The sequence below is a fragment of the Athene cunicularia genome, assembly GCF_003259725.1.
Source record: "Athene cunicularia isolate RWA chromosome 2 unlocalized genomic scaffold, athCun1 chr2_part1, whole genome shotgun sequence".
Classification (NCBI taxonomy): domain Eukaryota; kingdom Metazoa; phylum Chordata; class Aves; order Strigiformes; family Strigidae; genus Athene; species Athene cunicularia.
The window spans coordinates 152,047,058-152,067,150 of record NW_020799095.1 but is presented as its reverse complement, the minus strand read 5'-3'; the positions used below and the strand labels follow the sequence as shown (position 1 = coordinate 152,067,150).

The following is a 20,093-nucleotide window of genomic DNA, read 5'->3' as shown; positions in this document are numbered from 1 at the left end:
TTTTTTTTTTTTTTTTTTTTTTTTTTTTTTTTTTTTCCCCTGCTGATTTACCACCATTTCCAAGCATTTCCATTAGGAGTGAGCTCGCACGGTGTGTGTGCGTGTGCATGTGAGGGTGTGTGGGGGCCCGTGGGTGTCTGTCTTGGTGTGACACACTGCATTCCTCCTCATCTCCCCCTCTGCGAGTCCTGCCAGGGGAAGCATGCTAATGATGACCTTGCTGAGTAAATAGTTGTGGAATGAATAAGTATTTTTCCTGCAATCTGAAAGGCGGAAGGTGCGATTACTCATCCATCTATCCAACTGTCTCCAGCACCTTTCAAGTGCTTCTCGCGTCGAGTCTGGGGGCGTGTGCGAGGGGGTGGGAAGCGAGGGGAGGCTGCCAAGATCTGGGTTGCCACAGACACCAGCCTCGCTTTTCCTCCAATGAACGCTGTGCTGAGAGTGCGAGAGGAGGCAGGGCACCACCCACATGTTGAGCTGTGTGGGGTATAAGTAGATGGAAGAGCCTGGACTAGTGCAGTTCAGACAGGGAAGAGAAGCAGCTCTTTGCATCTCTAGTGAAAGCGTTTTTTGACTCACCAAGTTTACCAGAGGAGAAATCACCGGGATTTTTGCAGCAGCTTCCAGCTTCTCTGTGCATCTCTGTGTGTTTTTGCCTCCAGCGGGGACTCTCCACCATTCAAGATTCTCAGCTCCGGATTGAGCAGGTAGCGGGCACGCGTGTGGGGCTGGACGTCTTAGCCAACTCCTCTCCTTGTTCCTGGAGGATCCTGACTCTCTCTGGGAGACCCTGAGCACCTGAGAGCGGCATTTCCAGCTGGGCACCAGGAGAAATTTGCCTACAACTCTCTCTGGGATCCACGGGGACCGAACAGCTCGCTCTGCGGTGATATCTGATTTGGTTGTGTTTGTGTCCAAAAGTCCTTTGAGGGGGGGTTTAAAAGTGTCTGTGTGCAATTTGGGAAGTGTTGCAGTGGGGTTTCTGAGAGCCAGGTCTAGCGCCAGGGCTTACAACCCAGTTCTCTCTGTGTTTGGCACTCGCACGGTCGGAGCCATGCAGCTGGATAATGTCACCAATGCGGGCATCCACTCCTTCCAGGGGCACCGTGGAGTTGCCAACAAGCCCAATGTGATCCTGCAGATAGGGAAATGCAGGGCAGAAATGCTGGAGCATGTCAGGAGGACCCACCGGCACCTCCTGTCTGAGGTCTCCAAGCAGGTGGAGCGCGAGCTGAAAGGCTTGCAGAAATCGGTGGGGAAGTTAGAGAATAACTTAGAGGACCATGTCCCAACTGATAACCAAAGATGGAAGAAGTCCATCAAGGCCTGTCTGGCCAGATGCCAGGAGACCATTGCCCATCTGGAGAGGTGGGTCAAGAGAGAGATGAATGTTTGGAAGGAGGTCTTCTTCCGCCTGGAGAAATGGGCCGACCGTCTGGAGTCCATGGGAGGCAAATATTGCCCTGGGGAGCATGGCAAGCAGACTGTGTCCGTTGGGGTGGGAGGCCCAGAGATAAGGCCAAGTGAGGGGGAGATTTATGACTATGCCCTTGATATGAGCCAGATGTATGCGCTGACCCCTCCTCCTGGGGAGGTGCCCAGCATCCCCCAGGCCCACGATTCCTACCAGTGGGTCTCTGTGTCGGAGGATGCTCCAGCCTCCCCAGTGGAGACTCAGGTCTTTGAGGATCCCCGGGAGTTCTTGAGCCACTTGGAGGAATACTTAAAGCAGGTGGGTGGAACAGAGGAGTACTGGCTGTCCCAAATCCAAAACCACATGAACGGCCCGGCTAAAAAGTGGTGGGAATACAAGCAGGACTCTGTCAAGAACTGGGTTGAGTTTAAGAAGGAGTTCCTGCAGTACAGCGAGGGCACTCTGACTAGGGATGCTATCAAAAGGGAGCTGGATTTGCCCCAGAAAGAGGGGGAACCCTTGGACCAGTTCCTTTGGCGCAAGAGAGACTTGTACCAGACCCTCTATGTCGATGCAGATGAGGAGGAAATTATCCAGTACGTGGTAGGCACCCTCCAGCCCAAACTGAAACGCTTCTTGAGCTATCCCTTGCCCAAGACCTTAGAGCAGCTGATCCAAAGAGGGAAGGAAGTCCAAGGCAACATGGACCACTCTGAGGAGCCCAGCCCACAGAGGACCCCTGAGATGCAATCGGGAGATTCTGTGGAGAGCGTGCCTCCTTCAACCACGGCTAGTCCTGTGCCGAGCAACGGCACTCAACCTGAGCCCCCTAGCCCACCAGCTACTGTCATATGAGCTCGTCCAAGGGAGGCAGCGGTCTGGGTTACATGAAAGGGAGAAGGGGGCATATTTAGGAAGCTTCTCCTTGGAGAGAGGTTCTAGCTGAGACGAGACATGAGGTGTGCTCAGTCCAACAGCCCAGAGCAGAGGAATTAACTTTGCTTGTGGGGGGAGGGAGGCAATGGGGGAGAGGCACCTTAGGTTGCGGTTGCCCACCTCACCTGAGCCATGCAATACGGTGGTGCTGGAGATACTGCTTGCACCACTGTGGGGAACGGACAATTTTATGAGATTCCCTGACAAGAAACTAGAGACAATTCCCGACTTCAGAGGCAGCCGCTTAGCACTGGTGGCTTTCAAGGACTCCATACGAGTTCAGCAATTGGCTGAGGGTTCCTACCCATCTGGATCTCTCCTCCTTCTCTCCTCCCTCTTCTGAAGAGCTCTCCCTGTCCTAAGGAGACATCTTTCTTTTGACCCTTGCCCGTTTCTGATTTAACACTGGCTTCTGTTCACTTGGCAATCTCATGTACTTACTTGCTCCAAAGGATTAAATAATTTTTTTTTTTTTTTTCAAAAAGAAATCCTATGACTTCAGGAACTGACAACATTAAGAATCTGGATTATTTTTAGTGCTTTTCATTTCACTGCACCTAATACCTGCTTTAATGTTTTTCCTCTCAAGAGGCTCTTAACTGGTTACTTATTGTGTTAGTTTCTGCTTACTCCAATCAAGGTCACTGCAGTGCAGAGGCAAATTTCACCCTTTCTCTGCACATTATACTGTGCATTCAACAGGAAACAGAGTTTCAAATTAATTTCTGAGCTCATTTATTGAAGGGGCAGTCTGCTTCCTTTCAGAGAAGAGAGGGTGTCAAGGTGAAGAGGGAAGGCACTAGAGCTATTTTGAGAGGGCGGGGGGGAGGTAGGGGGAATAAATCCTTATCTTTTGAATGAAACAAACAAACACACCCTAAATCCAGAGCAAAATATCCCCAGAGCAGCAAATTGAGTCCATGCTGATGTGTGGAGACAACAAGAGTTTTTGCCATGTAAAAGCAAAAAGAAGTGAAGAGAGGAGATGTGTGTCCCAGCACAGTTTCAGCCTGTGCATCACAACACAGAGTTTCTGCTCACACAGACAGACTCAAAACGCCCTTGGAAAGCCTGGCACCCCTGTCCCGGAGCACCGGAGGACAGAGTGCTGTCTGTTCACAAAGAACTTTCTACAGCATGTTGCTGTGGATGGAGAGAGACTTGGACTCTGTGACATTTTCCATGTTGAGACAGTAATGCTCAGCATTCACCTTGCTTTGGCTCACGAGAGTCTCTTGCTTTGAGATGAAACTGCCGCGGGGCATATTCAGGAAGTTTGGCTCTTCAAAGCTTCTTGAAGCTGGACACATCTTGAGCATCAGCTGCATTCACCACCAGCCCAAATAAGCAAGACCTCCTCAAGAGATGCAGCAGGGATGCAGCAACAGGAGCGCCCCTGGAATGCTCCTGGCACTACGGCAGCAGTGACACATGGCATTGGTGGCTTGGAAGACCTTTGGTGTGCCTCCTTCCAAGAGACTGAAGGTAAGGCAACTCTCTGATATTCTCTTCTCTGCACTCCTCAGACCTAAATTAACCATAGCCTATCCAGTAAGAACCTTGCACTGGGATTAAAAAAAAAAAAAATCTGAAATGGTACATGAAGCATTGTAAGTGACAGATTAGGGTTGGGAGAAAGGGGAAGGGAGGGCCACCCAAAGGGAAATAAAGGACAGTGAGTGGGGAAAGTTTCCAAACAGGACAGTATCTTGCACTTTCTGGTTAATATGGGGAGGAAATGGGAAGCTTCTTCGTTAGCCCAGCTCAGGGACATGCCCCATGAAGCTCTGGACTTGAGTCCCCAGCTATGACAAATCATCACAGGCCCATTCACAGCTCAGAGGAGATGCGTGTCCTCTCTGCACCCTTGCTAAAAGTGAGTTGGTCTCAGGAATGGTGGGGGGCGCTTCGCACGCTCGTTCAGAGCGAGTTAGTTTGGCAGCAGCTGTGTCTGCAGGGAGAAGGGAGCGTTTCTCACTAATGACCTGGGATGAGTGGTGGGGGAGTGGGTGTCACTGCTGAGGATGAGCTGGCCGTGCACTGCAAGCGTTATCTTCTCTTGGTTACAGTGACTCACTCAGATCCTCCTCTGAGAAGGAATCACTTCACAGTGCTCAAGATTTGGAAGGAAAGCCAAAGAGAAAAAAGCTTCAAACTCAAGGTTTCAACATCAGACCTGCTATCAGGATCCCCAGCCACCGGCTGCCAGATGCACTGTCTGAAGGAAAGACTGGCACAGGTAATTACCTCTCATCTTACCCTTGTGGGCCTTTCTTAACCTCCCCAGTGCCCTGGCCCGAGATATTGAATAGTCCAGGTGCAAATATCTGTCTGGAGACCTCAGCCCTGATGATTGCAAGAGACTGGCACCACCAGATAGGTGGGATTTCAGCTTCTTGATGTAGGAACCCAAGCACCAGCCCCAGTGATTATTGTGCTGGGGACAGGGCACATCATACCATCAGACCTTTCTGCTGAACCCCTGGCAAATGCTCAGGCACCAATACCTCCAGGCACAGCTGAATTTAACCCCATCTCCTGAGAAATCCCCTGTACTCCACCCTGTAGGTATCTAGCCGGAGCTGCTACATTTTTTTTTTTCTTTTACAGACATACCTGCTGCTGTTGCTGAGTTTCCTTCTCTGTGTCCAAGACTCCTGCTTTCCCAGGGGAGAAGCAAGTGCTGCAGGAAGACAGAGGGCAAATCATGCACCAAAGAGCCTCCCACGCGCTGCAATGCTGTGTTCAAGGTGCTGAGAGCCAGAATGAAAGGGGGAAGTCACTCACAACAGGACAAAGAAAAGCCTGAGCTGGTCCAGGTGCTCCAAGCACAGAAGAAAGTGTCGAGAATGAAAAAAAAGAAACTGAGAGGCAGAAGAGAAGAACCAAGTCTGGGCTTTGGGGACAGCAAGGATGCTAGGCTTGTACTGACTGTCTGTTGAGATGATACCATAACTCTGCAATCTGGGGCCACTGGGACTCGCCTAAAGACATCTTCTCTAGGTTACTGGTTAAAAAAACCAAACCCTTTCCTGATTAACTCTGCCAAATGACTGACCCTACCTAGGCTATGAACCCTCCATGCTTTTAATGCTGTAACTCATTTTTCCTGAGTTGAGGGTAGCTTCATTTCATGCGGGTATCAGTTTCAAACCTCAAAGGGCTCTGGAGGTTCGGAGAAGCATCCCGCGGTCCAGATGCTTGTCTGAACTGCTTGAGCCTGCACAACTGGGCCAGCTGTCTTGCCCAGAAAGGAGAGTCTTGTGAGACAGCAGGCGCCTCCTGGATCTGCATGGGCCAGAGTTACTGCAAGAACTGGGGTTCTTGTGCTGGCTTTGGCGTGACTGTTTCCATCCAGACCCAGGGAGCGCAAAAGGTTCGCAAAAGACAAAAGCTGGAGTGCGTTGAACAAGACAGGTTTGGTTCACATCTCAGCTGAAGAGGTCCGGTTGGTTCCTCTCTCTTCCAGAGCCAACTGTCCCTGGTGTGCGTGTGTGTGTGTGTGTGTGTGTGTGTGAGTGTGGGTGTTTGTATGTTGAGCAATCGAATCCACTTAACTAAATTCCGTGCTGTTTTGTTGCATTTGAACTAAGCCAATGGGACCTAATGTGCATTCCAACAATGTTCAGCAAAAACGTCCAGGACTGGAAAATTATGTAAACCCGTGTGAAGGCAGACTTCACAGGCATCATCTCAAGGTCAAAGTGATGCTTCATTTGGAGGTGCTTAATTCCCACAGTCCCTTTTAAGGGGACTTGACTGCCTCAATAGGCATTTTATTTTTTCCATAGACATTCCTGCCTTTTTAATGAATTAGCCCGTCTGTGCTTCTTGGTCATTTGGTCCTGAGATTTATAAATTTTCAGCTGACTTTTTGGAGTGTGCAGAACTGAATCTCCTGGACTGATTTTATTTCAATTATTGCTCCTGGCAGACTGGAGCTTTACTTGTAGCACCCTGGTTTATATTACCAGCCTCTCCAGGAAGGACTGGTAGTTTATTTTCCTGGGGCGGAATCACGTGAATGAAGAAGCGTGTATGTGTTGTCTCTGTGAAATTTTAGCAGATTTCAGCCACTGGATATTTTTTTTTTTTTTTTTTTTTTTTTTTTTTCCTTAGGCAATTTTACATTTGACTCTGACAAAACTACTTTAGAGTTTTTATTTTTACTAGAGATATTATTAATTCAAACAACCTTGTACAAAAGGCAAAGACATTGAATCACTACAGGTTATAGGGGTTGAAGCCAAAAGGTCTTTGTAAGCCGACATCACTTGCCCTAGATCTAACTGTATCAGGCAGTTTATTCTTCACGTGTCGTGTTGGAGTTACAGGATCACACCAAGCCACTAGAACCTGTCAATAGAATTGTGCTACACTCTATTTGCTATTGTAGCAAAGCCTTTTGTAGATTTATACAATAAAACTTTGAAATATCTGCTTCAATTGCTTTGTGCCTTGCTTTCTGTTTTTTCTGCCTTACTTCATGGGAGACTCAAGTATCTATTGCCCTCTGAAGATTTGGTCTTGTCAGCCATTTGGGCTTATTTGAGTCATGAAATCTTCCTTCTCAGCAAAATCTGGTGATTGATTGACATAAAAATGAAATGTGTTGGGCCTTTGAAGAAAAGGGTTTGGATATAGAAAATATGGAGGTGTTTTAAGGGGGTTGTTTAGAATCTCAGACTGAGTCAAATGTAGCCCATGAGACTGGGAGAAATAGCTGCTTGTGGGACTGTGGATTGCACAGGGCTCTTGCTGGGGACAGCTGAGAGAAAGGCTATTGAAACAGAGGGCAATCACTTTCCCACTCATGCTTGAGGGGTAATTTGCATTATGCAAAAGAGCTGAGGCAAGTCAGGGCAAGATAAAGAAATCACTAAGCGTGAATCAGCTCTGTTTGATACCCTAAGAGACTTCAGCAGTCAGCAGAGCCAGCACTCAGCAGGACAGAGGCCCAGGAGCTACTATCGGGCCGGTGTTTTGCTGCCTGATGCATTCCTCTGCATCAGGGTTATTCTCTGCTCGTTGGGTTCATTGCCTATGAAACACCCCTGGGTCATCGGGGCTGGAGGAAGGGAACATAGCAGGGGATGTAGCTCAGAGGGTTATAAATTGAAATGGGTCTTTTTGCAATAGGCTGGGCTCAAAGTTCTGTCCCCAGAGACCTTCAGTCCATGGGGATAGAGGACCCTGCTCTGCCTCTGCAAATCCCTCCTCTTCTGAAAAGCTTTTGCACTCAGGTCGATTTAGCCCCCATGCTCTGCTTGTCCCTGATCTTTCTCCGGGGAGGATGGTTTGTGATGCAGCTGGTAATGTACACTTGGGTGGGTCAGCTGGAGAAACAAATGGACTCATTCCTTTCACAACAGGCACTAAATGGGCATTGCCAAATGAACTTCCCAAATATTCCCTTTTGAGCTCGGATTGGAAAGGCAGAACATGATCTGATGGCCAAAGATGCCTAAAGAACATTTGTTAAACCTTGGGTCTTCAGGTCTTTACAGCTCATTTAACCACAAACTCTTACGAAGAATGAGAAAGAAACTTTGAAGAGGCCATTTGGGTCCACAGCTGAAGTCTGCCTTTGAGTCCTTAACTATTGGCATCGGTGAAGAAGTGAAAAACAAGCATTGAGGGGACAAACCAGCACCAGGAGTGCAGCCAGTGTCAACCCATCCTGGGACAGTGTAGGAAAAGCTGGTCAGGAGAGCGGAGTTAGACTTTGCACGGTCTATGGACATGGCCAAAGGGCTGGGTCTCCTGCAAGGACCAACCCGATGCCTTGCAGAGCGAAAAGCAAGAGCTGCTCAGCTGGAGGTGCTGAGCTCTTCCAGCAGAGGGGGGCAGAACTCCACTGTACACTGTGGGAATTAAAATTTTAAAAAGGTTATAAAGAGAAAAATCAGTCCTCATCATCATCCATCCCCACACAGCCCATTCCCACAGCTTCCGTGATACAAGAGCAGTGGTTGCTTCGGTGGAGGAGGTCTGGGGGCAAGGAGAGAAGGAGCAGTGAGAGGTTGGTGTGGAGAGGTGAGGGGAGACTGATGGCCAAGTCACGGTGGGGGAAGATGGACGGGATGGGGATGCCCTGCTGAGGGTGGTGGGAGAGGGAGCTGAGCCTGGGAAACGCCTGACCGTGACTGATAAACTTGTCAGGTTTCCAATTTTATTCCAGAGCTTTCCAGATTTGAATCTAATAACTGTTATTTACTTTCTTCTGACAGTTCTGGATGAAAATCTCTAGAGACTCACTGGGCCTGTATACCTTCATTTAATGAAGAAATGCCTTATTACTGCTCCTGGCTCCATCAGTAGGGAGTCACCTGGGATAGATATAGCCCAGTGATGGATTAGCTGCCTCAGAGTAGTTGAAAGCCCCTCCACAATCAAAGTAGGAGCCATTCCTGTGATTTCTGGGGCGTGATCCAAAATGCGGAGATATTCACAAGCATCCTTCCACTGGTGGAGAAGGCATGTGGGGTCAAGCACTTAGATAATTGAGAGAAAAATCGTTATTTCACACTTACTTGATACAGGTTTTTTTTTTTTCCTTCTCTCTTTATCATGGCTATACTGATGAGCTCTTTAATTTGCTTATTCAGGACAGCTTAAAGAAAGTGCTAAGATGGACCTTCTCAGAATATTACATTCATATATTAAATATTTGTTGTCTTTTTTTTTTTTTTGGTCTTCCTTCTATCTCCTTCTTTTTTTTTTTAATCAAAGTGATTGCACCGGTCAGTCATATAAATCATATTTATTGACTTTTCAGGCAGGCATGTGTTTGTGCACAGCTTAACTGCTCCCCTGGAGCCACTTTTTCCAGCAAAGCAATGTGTAATTAGGGAGGCTGTGAAACTTTCCGTATTGACACAATCGGCTGTAATGGGTCCACTTATCACGTCGATACCATGCTCTGGTGAGCTGTGGGTGCTCGCTATGGAGTAGGATCTGATCTTAGACCTATTTCCACAGATATCAGTTAGTACTAAGTACAAATTGCAGGCAGGCGACATGTTTTTTTTTACAGCTAATATCTAATCATTACAAATTAAAAGGAGGATTGGTATGTGGAAAATCAGGCTCAATTCAGCAAACCTGTTTTAGGTGAAAAAAAAAAAATTATAATTGTCGTAAGGTCAAGCATTTTCATTACTTCTTAGGCTACATTTAGGAATTTTTAGGATCCCATTTCTGAAAGTTGAAGTGATTGTCTCTGTTTTTCAATCTTACCCCTGTGCATGTTTATTAACTTTCAACTTGTTAACTTCTCTCATGCAAAACCAGAGACTCCCCCAGTCGCTAAAAGCCGACATGTTCCTGATGCAGAGTTGCTGAACAGAGTAGTTCCACTGCTCCCACATCAGCACAGAGTGAATGTGCTCAGCCAATATTAGATAAAAGAACTGAAACACATGCCCTAAGTCCCTAGAAAATGAGATTTCATTTAGTCTTGAAGCTTACAGACCCACTTCCTGGCGTAAAGTGTTTATTTCTTTTCTAAAGGAATAGAATATTGACATTTTCAAAATTAACCTTTTTGACTCTTTGTTTCTCAAAAAACATCACTTAAACTGACTTCAACTTGAAAAACCACAGAAGAAAGAGGGAATAAAAAACCCAAAACAAAACAAAACAAAACAAAAACAAAAACAAAAAAAAAAAAAAGAGAGAAAGGTTAGAAAACTCAAAAAAGAAATTGAATTAACTGGTTTGGGACTCAGGGGCTTGTGCTGAGTTGGTGCAAGAAGAAATCTCTTTTTCCATCTTTTATTTAATCTATTGAGATATTAGGAGAGTTTCTCTTCTGCCTTGACCTTGATTTATTTTGCCCTCTTCTGATTTGACTATTCAACTGAAAAAAAACCTCAATTTCCCTTGTTGAAAGAAAACACCCTCTGTCTGCTATGCTGCACATTCCAGTGATGCAGAATTTTCTGGGTGTCATCGGAATGGTGTGAATCCCCTCCTTAGCCAAAATGAAGTTGTTTTTCCAACGGGGCCAAGGAACAATCCCTCTTTGGAACAAGGATTATGAAGCCTATGTTAGACACTTGAAAAATTACAAATCCGCTCACCGAAGGGCCCAGATACGCTTCCAATTTTGACACCAGCGGAAGACAAGCTTAAGGCTTAAAAGCTGCTAAGGCTTGAAACCAACCTTAAAAACTGTCCTCAGTTTAGGGAGTGATATCAGAGCAGTACTTGAGGTATTCTGTGCTGATGTTCAGTTATAGCTTGCCCTGCAGTTCAGGGTCCGTTTGTGCTTACTTCATCTCAGAGTAGAAACAAAGGGAACAAGAACAATGGAAACTGCCAAGAGGTTCTGGATGACAAAGCAGCGTGTGTTGTGCTGTGGAGGCAGATGTAGACTAAAGGTAATTGTGCTTTGTATTGTCATCTCCCGCTGGCTCGGGATCTCAGCTGCATCCTATCCACCCTGTGCACTCATCTAGCCCTCCCTCCAGCTGCCTGCGTTGTGTCCCTGTGTCACAGCCACGGTTAAGAGGATGATAACTGTAAAAGAGCCCACCATGAAGGCAGGCACTGTAGGCACCGAGAAAAGTCCTTCTTCCCCACCTTGGCTTGCCAATCACCCATGTCTTGCTGATAATTTTTCTTTACAGATTCACAAGCATTATGGTTTGGGTTTTTTTTTTTTTTTCATGACGTATGGAGTAATTGATCCTGGAAACCTGGTGAGGAGAGGGCAATACCAGAGCAGACTTTCTAGATAGTACAGGGGTTCCTTTAGCACTGTTCCGGTGAAGGAAGGCCTGGGAGGGTCTATACGTACCCACCACATCCAGGGCAGGAGAGGAAAACCTGTGGTCACTCTAACCCCATTCATGTCGTTAGCTGGATCCTGGGGTTGTTACTGTCAAATCTGCCCTGGTTCTGCTTTGCACGGGGTATTGACTGCATCACAGTCATTACAAAGGAAATAGAGATTCCACCTTAGATCAGCAAGTGTGCACAAACTGATGCAACGTTACGTGATGGATGTACAACCCAAGCACTGGAATTGCAGACAAATGCCATGGAAATCCAGGAAATGTTGCTTTCTGTAGGCTTTTTGTACATGAGATTTGAACAGCTGCTAAATGTAATTTTTTAGAATATGTCACACATAATCTACCAAAATCATGCAAAAAATCCACATGTTTCCTGACAATTTTTACTATTTTTTTGTTGCTTTTGCTTTAAGTCAGACTAGATAAAGAGACTAGGCCCTTTCAGCATCCCTGCTAGACATTCCCACCTGGACCAAGCTGGGTAGCAGAATAGGACACCATCAAGGGTCTCTGCAAAACAGTGGGACATTGGTACAGCTGATTTCTCCTGGAACCACCCACAAGAAATCTGGGATATTTATCACCCGTATCAGCAGAAATCACTGTCTGGCAACCCTTCTCATAAGACAGGGGAGCTGTGCCGGCTAAAAACATACAGCGTGAAATAATACCTAGAAGCAATAAAAACAAACAGGAAGAGTCTGCCTGGTAATATTATTTTTTACTCGTTTTACCCATTCAACTCACCCAAAGATGTCTCTTCAGGGACTGGACATAGTTAATGCCTAATTTCCAAATCCAACATCACACGGGGGGCATGAGGCCAGACATCAGGCCCATCCACCATCCAAGAAAGAAGTGGCTCCACTCAACGGGCCCAAATCACCCTAAACCATGCAATGTATTCAGGACAGTGGGGAAAAAAAAAAAAAAAAATTAAACTGTCTGGCCCTTTATACAGTGTCATGGCTTTGGATGACCGCCTTTTTCTGCTTTTGTGGAAGATCCCTCCAAAACTACCCACAGCTAATTAATTCCCTCACAATTCTGATTATCGGAAGCAATCAAACGCTTTTCTTTTTCCTCCCTATTCAGCCTTTTCTCTAACAATCAGAATGCAAACTAGTCATTTGTCTGCAGTTTTACCTGGTTGATGAAATCAAGATGTGATCACAGACTCCAGAGCTGTCAAGCCAGCACCTTTTCCATAGCATGAGAAAAGCTTGGGAAAATAATTAAAAAAAAAAAAAGAAAAAAAAAAAAAGATACTTTAAAAAATAAATAGAATAAGGAAACCCTGAAAAGCCCAGCCCCTGCCATGAAGGACTTTATTAAACATTCAGAGCTTGTTTCTATGACGCTGAGGCTCTACCTCTGAGAAGGTACAGTGTCAATCAGGATTTTCGCTGCTGGAAGCAGGGACCCAAGTCTCTATGGAAACGAGACGGAGGTGACGGTGCCTATGTAGAGGCTTTCTGCATAGATTCCCATCCTGACAGTTCACATTTGCCGAAGATATTAATACCAATGTGGTTCTGGAAAAGATAAAAAAAATGTTTTATCTGCTCTGGACTGCAGACCTCGATGTTGTCTTCTCTCCCTCCTCTCCCCTCTAGCCTCAATCAATGACCTCTACCCTTTGACTGGTTTTACTTATTTATCACCATATTATAAATGAATAAATTATAGATGTAGGTGAAAAATCAATCTAATGAGTTTCCTTCCACAGAGGATGTCAGGATATAACAAGGATTTTTCAGCCTCCCAGGAAGGTTGTAAACAGGGAGGTACAAGCAGAGGGGATGCTTTGGGAGTGGACAGGGTCCCTCAGTGAAGCTTATATAATTGTTGGGGAACATGATAAAGAATAGTCCTCTGTATAAAGACTATCGCATCATGACTTCATCCAGCCATGACTTCTCTGACACAAAGCCCCAGAATTTTCCTGCCAGGACCGTCTGGATTCTTATCTCGAGTACCCCCAGAAGAACATCCCTCTCACGGCTCCTTTGCCACTGTTTTGCTTTTCTTGCCCTAAGCCAGACAGGAAGCAAAGCCATCAAAGCTGCTCTGTGGCTGTGTGGGTGGTTTCCCTTTCTCTTTTGTTGCTCAGTTGCTTGTTCTTGGGCCAGAGGGAAAAAAAAAAGAAGATAAATTGGAGAGCTATTCAACATCCTGACTGGATCTGAGGAGCTGAAGGGATGAATTCGCCACTGGAAGAAGCTCGTTAGTTGTTCTGCGCCTGCCATTGTGGAGTCTGGGATCTGACGTGGAGTTTGGCCGTGCACAGGGTTGAAAGATTAGAGACAAGTCTTCAAATTAAAAAGCTCCCACGCAGTAAATATGTTGAGGGCAGGACTGTGGAGTGCCAAGGGAACACAAAAGGGAGACGGTGAAGGGCCAAGTGTCAGACTTAACAAGCTCGCTAGGTAGAACAAGCAGCATGACGTGGCTATGACTACCAAGCAGTGAAGGTTGAGATGGCTTTACGCTAGGACCTTGGCCCTACTCCTCACAGACTCAGTAAGTCCCTGTCAAAACTGATTGCAAGTCAGACAGGAGCTGTCACTCCTGGGGTAGTGGTTTAATAAGTGTCCCTGCAGGAGATGTTGAGAACGGTGTCGACTCTGAATCCTGCTGCTCTTTGCTCCTGAAACACGATGAGTCATAACCCGTCTGCTGCAAAAAACTGGCGAAGGCTTCCCTGTAGCTCATCCCATGCTGCGAGAAGGGAAGTGGCCCCCTCCCCATTTGCGGTGTTATCTTCCGCAAGAGTGCCAGATGTTTTGCGCGAGCGTATTCAGTGGCTTGGCAGAGGGAACTCTGGGAAACTCTGCTTCACTCCTTGGGGCATCACGCACTGCAGAGTGTTGCAGGATCGTATCGTCCACCTGCTTCTGGGGAGTTTTCTTTATTGCCATGCTGCAACTCACAGATCATGTGCTAAACCATTTTTAAAGCCTTTCTAGTGGTGAACACCTCACGTTTCTCCAACCAATTTAACACAGGGATTTTTTTTACTAATGGCTGGAGAGAGCAAGACAGACTCTTAATGCTTGCAGAAGACTTTTCTGTACTGAAAGGGTCTTGCATGACACTGAGTGAGTTGGGGGTGTTCAACCTGGAGAAGAGAAGGCTCCAGGGACATCTTCTTGTGGCCTTTCAATACTTAAAGGGAGCTTATAAGATGGGGACAGACTTTTTAGTAGACTCTTTAGCAGTAGGACAAAGTGTAATGGTTTTAAACTAAAAGAGGGTAGATTTAAACTGGATTGCAGGGGGCCTGGGCTAGATGACCTTTAAAGGTCCTTTCCAACCCAACCCATTCTATGATTCTATGTCATCCTTCAGGGTATAGTTTTGGAATATGGGAAATGGGGTGGCAAAAACTGGTGTAAAAAACTTCCCACATTCCCTCCTACAACTGACACTCTCATTTTCACATCCAGGAGGCTCAGTTTGACTCCTTCCCTGTCCACGCATAAAACCATCCCTTTAACTAGGGTTGCTGCTGTGATCCAATCTGTTTTCCTCGTCTGGGATTTATTAATTCATCAAACATACTTTCTGCACAAGGACTTTCTCGTTGCACACCCCTTTCATGTCTAGTCTGTTCTCCCACTCATCAGGCTTATTTTACACTCAGTAATGCCCTTCTTTGAATTATATAAATCCCTCAACTCCACCACTGTTGTTCTAGGTCTCCTCCGTAAGTCATTAGCCAGAGATAGCAGCTGCCATGGGGCTGTGGCTGTCTGACGGGATACCTGGCATAATCAGCTATGATTTTGGAATGTACTTGTCTGTACCCTACAAGTGAATCCCTCTGTTGCAATAGCTAACACCCCTCCTGAAGAAAAAATGGACCTCAGAGAGTAAGCTTCTCCCTTTCTAAGGCTGAATTTCACTGTGGGAATTATAACACCGCAGAGGACCACCACTGAAGAAAATTTCCCAGCTTCCAGCTGTGTCTGTTCTCTGCCTAATTTAAGAACATACTTCTTTCCATATCTTTGCTGAGACTTTTCCTGAGCGCTGAAGCTAAGTTTTCAAACAGGTGCATTTTCAAATGATGAAGCTGAAGGGTTTCTGATGGGGTGAGCTCGAATGTTCATTAGGTAATTATCTATATGCCAGGACAAGTAAAATAATACAGAGGCCAACTTATCTTTCAGGCAGGACACTGCTAGGAGTTCAAGGGACATGAATGGGTGGAAGAGCTAATCAGATCTGAGTGCTTCCATGGCTGTTGTTGCTAAGGAGACTGTTTCAGTTGCATCTGTGCGATGAGTATTCCCCTACCATTAACTTCTTTAGAAATTAGGCTCCCAGGTACTAAGTGATGAGAAGAAAGAAAGACAGAACCAGAATTTTACAAAGGAAAATACCCTTCGGATTCCGACAAGCAAACAAACCTAAAGCTCTTTTCACATGTTTTTAATTAGGCAGGGGTTTCCAACCTGGTGATGTTGCCATGTGATGGAGTCTGTGAGTCAAAATGAAGAGTGAGGGTGATGAAGAGAGATGCCAAATCACTTTTTTTTTTTTTTGAGAGATGCCAAATCACTTTTTTTTTTTTTTCTTTCTTTTTTTTCTGTGTGCAACAAACGTATAGGTCAGTAGCTGAGCCCCTCTGCATCCAAGTGGGGTTCATGCCTTTTCTACTCTTCCCAGCAAGACATCTCAGCCCTGATCTACTCAAGAGGGTTGAAGGGAAGGAAAGGTCTCCACACATTTACCTTCCACTCCAGAACCTTACCCACATCAATAGAAAGACTCACACTCTGTGAAACAGACTTTGGATCAAGGCTCTTCTCCTTCATACCTCCAGTGAACAGGTGATTACACCTCTAGGTGCAGGACGGACTATACCAGCTCAGGACTCAATAGAGATGTAGGATAGGTATGGCTGTGCTGGCTGTAGGACGTGAAGCAACATGACAGCAGAGAAGTTACTTAGAAATTCAGACCTGAAATTGCACCTCAGGGGGTTTTCAGACCTTGGAGAACCTATTTTTTGTAAGAGGTCTGCCCAAAAATATCCTGGCCCTGGAGTTCATGGGGTTGTCTTTTCCTGCTCTACTGTTCTTACCAGCCTTTAGGTCAGCTCGAGAGTGTTCTAGAAAAGCAGTTATCACGGTTAACACTTCATTCCCCAGATTTCTTTCATTTATCTAGAGTGGCCTGCTGAATATTTTAAAATGTCTCTAACAAGTGAGTCCAAAGCCACTCTTGGAAGAGAGCATTTTGAACTCTCTAATGTCTGTATTTATCTTTTCTTTGGGTTTGAATTTTTCAAGGGAAAACAATTCATTGTTCTGCAGCTTCAGCCTGCCTGGGTTCCCAGTTTTAATCGAACACATCCATTCTTTTGCCTCTAATCAGCAACAATAGTGGCCTAATTTGCATTTTGCCCTTTTTCTGTAATGAGACAGTAAAAGCATTTTCTCATTATTTCCCTGACTTTATCCCTTATCATTAATGCTGTCATGATGACTCAGTTCTAGACAAGGATTTTGTCTGAGAACCCCAGGTTTCCCACCAGGCCCTGAACCGTTTCTCTGGCTGTTTGCTCTGATGTGAAACGCTGCTTTGTTGACCTGCTAACCGCACACCTTTCCCAGTGTCAATCCACTGGATGGTTTATCAAACTGGGAAAATGACGCGGAGAAGACTCCTCACACACACTGACGACCGCTTGTGAACTATTCACAGAGATGTTGAAAACGTTGTTTGTGTTCAAATCACAGGCACCCAGGCTGGCAAGCTGGTGTCTCCTTCGAGCTCTTCTCACCCTCAACCTTCTCTTTTTTTAGAAAGTCAGGTGCTCTGGGATGGAAAAATACCCTAAAAGTGACTGATTTATCCTTGGTAATCATATCACAAGGCTGAAATCAGCCTACTTGACTTTCGCTGTGGTAGCAGCCAAAAAAACCCCAAGTAGTAGTCAAACGGGGGTGGCAGGATGGGTTAGGACTTTTCATTTGCTGGTTATGTTGATAATTCGCCTTGGCTGGATTTGCTCTGATTGCCTGTGGTTAATCAGGGCATATCCCGCTGAATGCAATTAACAGCACCACACCTTTCTCCTGTGCATCACATTAAGATGTTTTTATCTCCCCAGATAAAACCATCTTCAGCGGCATGGGTGGGGTGTAGGTACCAGACAACAACTCCCTGTAGCTATCCTTAATATACAGACCGAAAGCCTCTGGTGGAAGGGAGATATTCATGGATAGGTTACAGATAGGAGATTGCAACAGTCCCAGCTGTAGGAAAGGAGTAAGGTGAGCAGGCTACTGGCTCTGCAAAGCTGTGCTCAGAACCTCCGGGTGGTTTGCTTCATCCCCGACGTGTTTACGTCATTCAGAAAGCCCACGTCAACACAGCTCTGTTGTTAGCATACCTGTGGCCTTGCACTACAGCCCTACTCGAACAGCTCATGTAGCCAGAGGCCCTTTGCTTTCTCCCCCCTCCACCTACATGGGGGGCAATTGAGAACTCGTAAAAAGAAGCTGCAATTTGTCTAGAAGTTAACCACCTGATGCAAATTAGACATTTTGCTGTTCTCTCCGGACAAGAGAGAAAAGAAAGGCATCTCCCAAGGAGTTTTTGTCCCACTTCACGTTTTTGCCTAAGAACACAGTATGTTTTGAAAGTCATGAAGTCCTCAGCTTTTCAGCAGCTAAACCTGGCTGAGAGAAATCCCATTCCTAGAGTCAGTTTGGCTGAAACAAACCCCTCCCTCTTCTTCTCCTCTCTGGGTCTATTCAGACTGTGAGCTCATACATATCTAGATGTAGTCTAACATTTTACAGCTTTCCTGTAACAAAATTTACCCTATTTAAGAATCTGTCAATGGATACAGGGCCTAATTAGAGGACTGACGGGTCAACCCGTAGCCCGTGGGCACCTAGAACAGGAGAGAATCCATGATGTTGCACCACAAGTAGGTAATATCCAGTCCTGGCTACATGGGACTGTGAAATGAAAGGTGACTGCACACATCTCACTCTTACTCTGTAAGATTTCTTCTCCAGTGTGAATTGAGGTGTTCCTCACCAGACAAAACCAAACCACTTGAGGCTGCAACACGACAAACACCTGGTTTTAGCAGGGGTTTAGAGTTGCCTAGGATAGTCTAAAACTCTCCTCCACGTCCCTTTAAAACAGACCAGCCCAACTCTCCTGCTTGGAATTTTACAGCCCACTAATAAAATCTTCCTGAATAGCATCGCAGGCTGTAGGCTTCCCATTTGTCTCTGAGGCATTCTTTGCTGCAGGGGGCTTTTATTTGTCTGTTCCTCTGAAGCTTACCGTCTGCTGCCTGTTCCCATCTCGCTCTGCTCTTTCTGCCTGACATATGTGAAGCTTGAATACTTTCCCTCGCAGATACTGCCTGCTTACTGCAGTCTTTAAAAATAAATCAAGCCAGGCAATAGTCATGATTAATGGCCTCATGCAAAGAAAGGGAGCCAGTCAGTAATCTATTACCCAGCTTGTCTGTACCAACACACTGTGACTGAGCCCCCTTTTACAGTTCTCTTTTCTTTTTTCTTTCTTTTTTTTTTTTTTTTTTTTTTTTTTTTTTTTTTTTTTGGTATTTGTGTATGTGTGTGTGTTTGCCTTTTTTCTGTTTTTCTTTCTCAGATGGCTCCAGCCAGTTATAGTCTGAAACTCCTCCCTCCCTCCCCTTGGGACGGCTGGAGCATAGCAAAATGATAAAGGAGAAAGCAGGCAACATTAGTTCATCTTTGTTAATGAAAAAGGATCTCTAGACTTAATTGGGTATGTGTGTGTGCAACAGGGCCGGCAGTAGAGAAAAGGGAAAAAGAGACCAGGATGCTCTTTTCAAGGGGAGAAAAGGGATCTTGCCCCTGTGCTAGAAACTATAACCTCTGTCTCTGTTCCCTTCAGAGATGTTCACCAAAAAGGACAGAGGCCAAAACCAAGCAGGAGAGCCTCGTGGATGCTCTCAAGTCCGACATCCCCTAGTAAAAACCCTCAGAGCAACAACAGCAGATGATAAATGATGTCACCCGACATCCTTGGACACCACCTGGCCAAGGTCCAGACCCAGCCTTTCTTGTTTCTCTCCAATTTCTCCTTGTCCTCAACTGAGCAGGAAAAAGAGCAGTGTAGGAGCAGATGAAGCTGCAGAGGGAAGACGCACAAGGACACTGCAGCAGGAGCTGAACAGGGCGCCTGAAGAGGTTGTCTCCTTTGATATTTCTGCTTCCATGTTGCTCTGAAACTTTGGCCAAATTGCTTCACCGCCCAGGTTTCCAGTTCCTCCCTTTGTCTTGCTTCCTTGGGCGGCTCTGTAGAGTGAAGAGGGTCTTTTCATTGCACACCACCTGATCCAACAGAGCCTTTATTTTATGTTGGGCTATGGGATGGTCCTGCAAAACCAATAGCAGCAATGCTATCCCTGTCCCTAGGTGGAAGGACAGTCCCAGACAGCAGAAGTGGTTAAATTTCGTGTTAAGAAAAGCTATGTATTAGTTCTGGTGCTTCTCACCAACGAAACATGCTGGTATGAAAAGGAAAAATAAAAAATAAACAACAACAACAACAACAAAACACACACAAAAAAACCCACAACACAAAAATAGACTTAGACTTTATTGGACATGTGTACTGATGTTACCTAAAAGCCATAAAGTGACTTTCCAGTGAGTAGACAACCTGTGAGCCAGCAGAAACCAAACAGAGCTCAGTGCAGAATACTTACAGAGCTCCTATTGTTTTTAAAGCGATTTTGGTGGGGAAGAGAAGAATGTTAAGGAAAAGCTCCTGTTTTGCCTCCCTTTTCTATTCATCCCCTCTGGAGAAAAATAAAATTGCAGCACAAATGTATGCCACAGCCTAGCTGTACCTGATTCTGACTGCAGATCTGGATTAAATCAGAAAGCAATTAAAAAAAAAAAAAAAAAAAA

The 20,093-nt window shown here is 45.7% G+C and overlaps 1 protein-coding gene across 1 annotated transcript; it reads left to right on the top strand.

The window, feature by feature from the left end:
• The first annotated feature begins 526 nt into the window (after positions 1–526).
• On the top strand, positions 527–6,788 carry ARC (activity regulated cytoskeleton associated protein). Its single transcript, XM_026843558.1, has 3 exons — positions 527–3,838; positions 4,423–4,592; positions 4,964–6,788. The coding sequence occupies exon 1, from the start codon at positions 1,058–1,060 to the stop codon at positions 2,270–2,272; it is 1,215 nt and encodes a 404-aa protein (XP_026699359.1). The 5' UTR covers positions 527–1,057; the 3' UTR covers positions 2,273–3,838; positions 4,423–4,592; positions 4,964–6,788.
• The last annotated feature ends 13,305 nt before the right edge of the window (positions 6,789–20,093 follow it).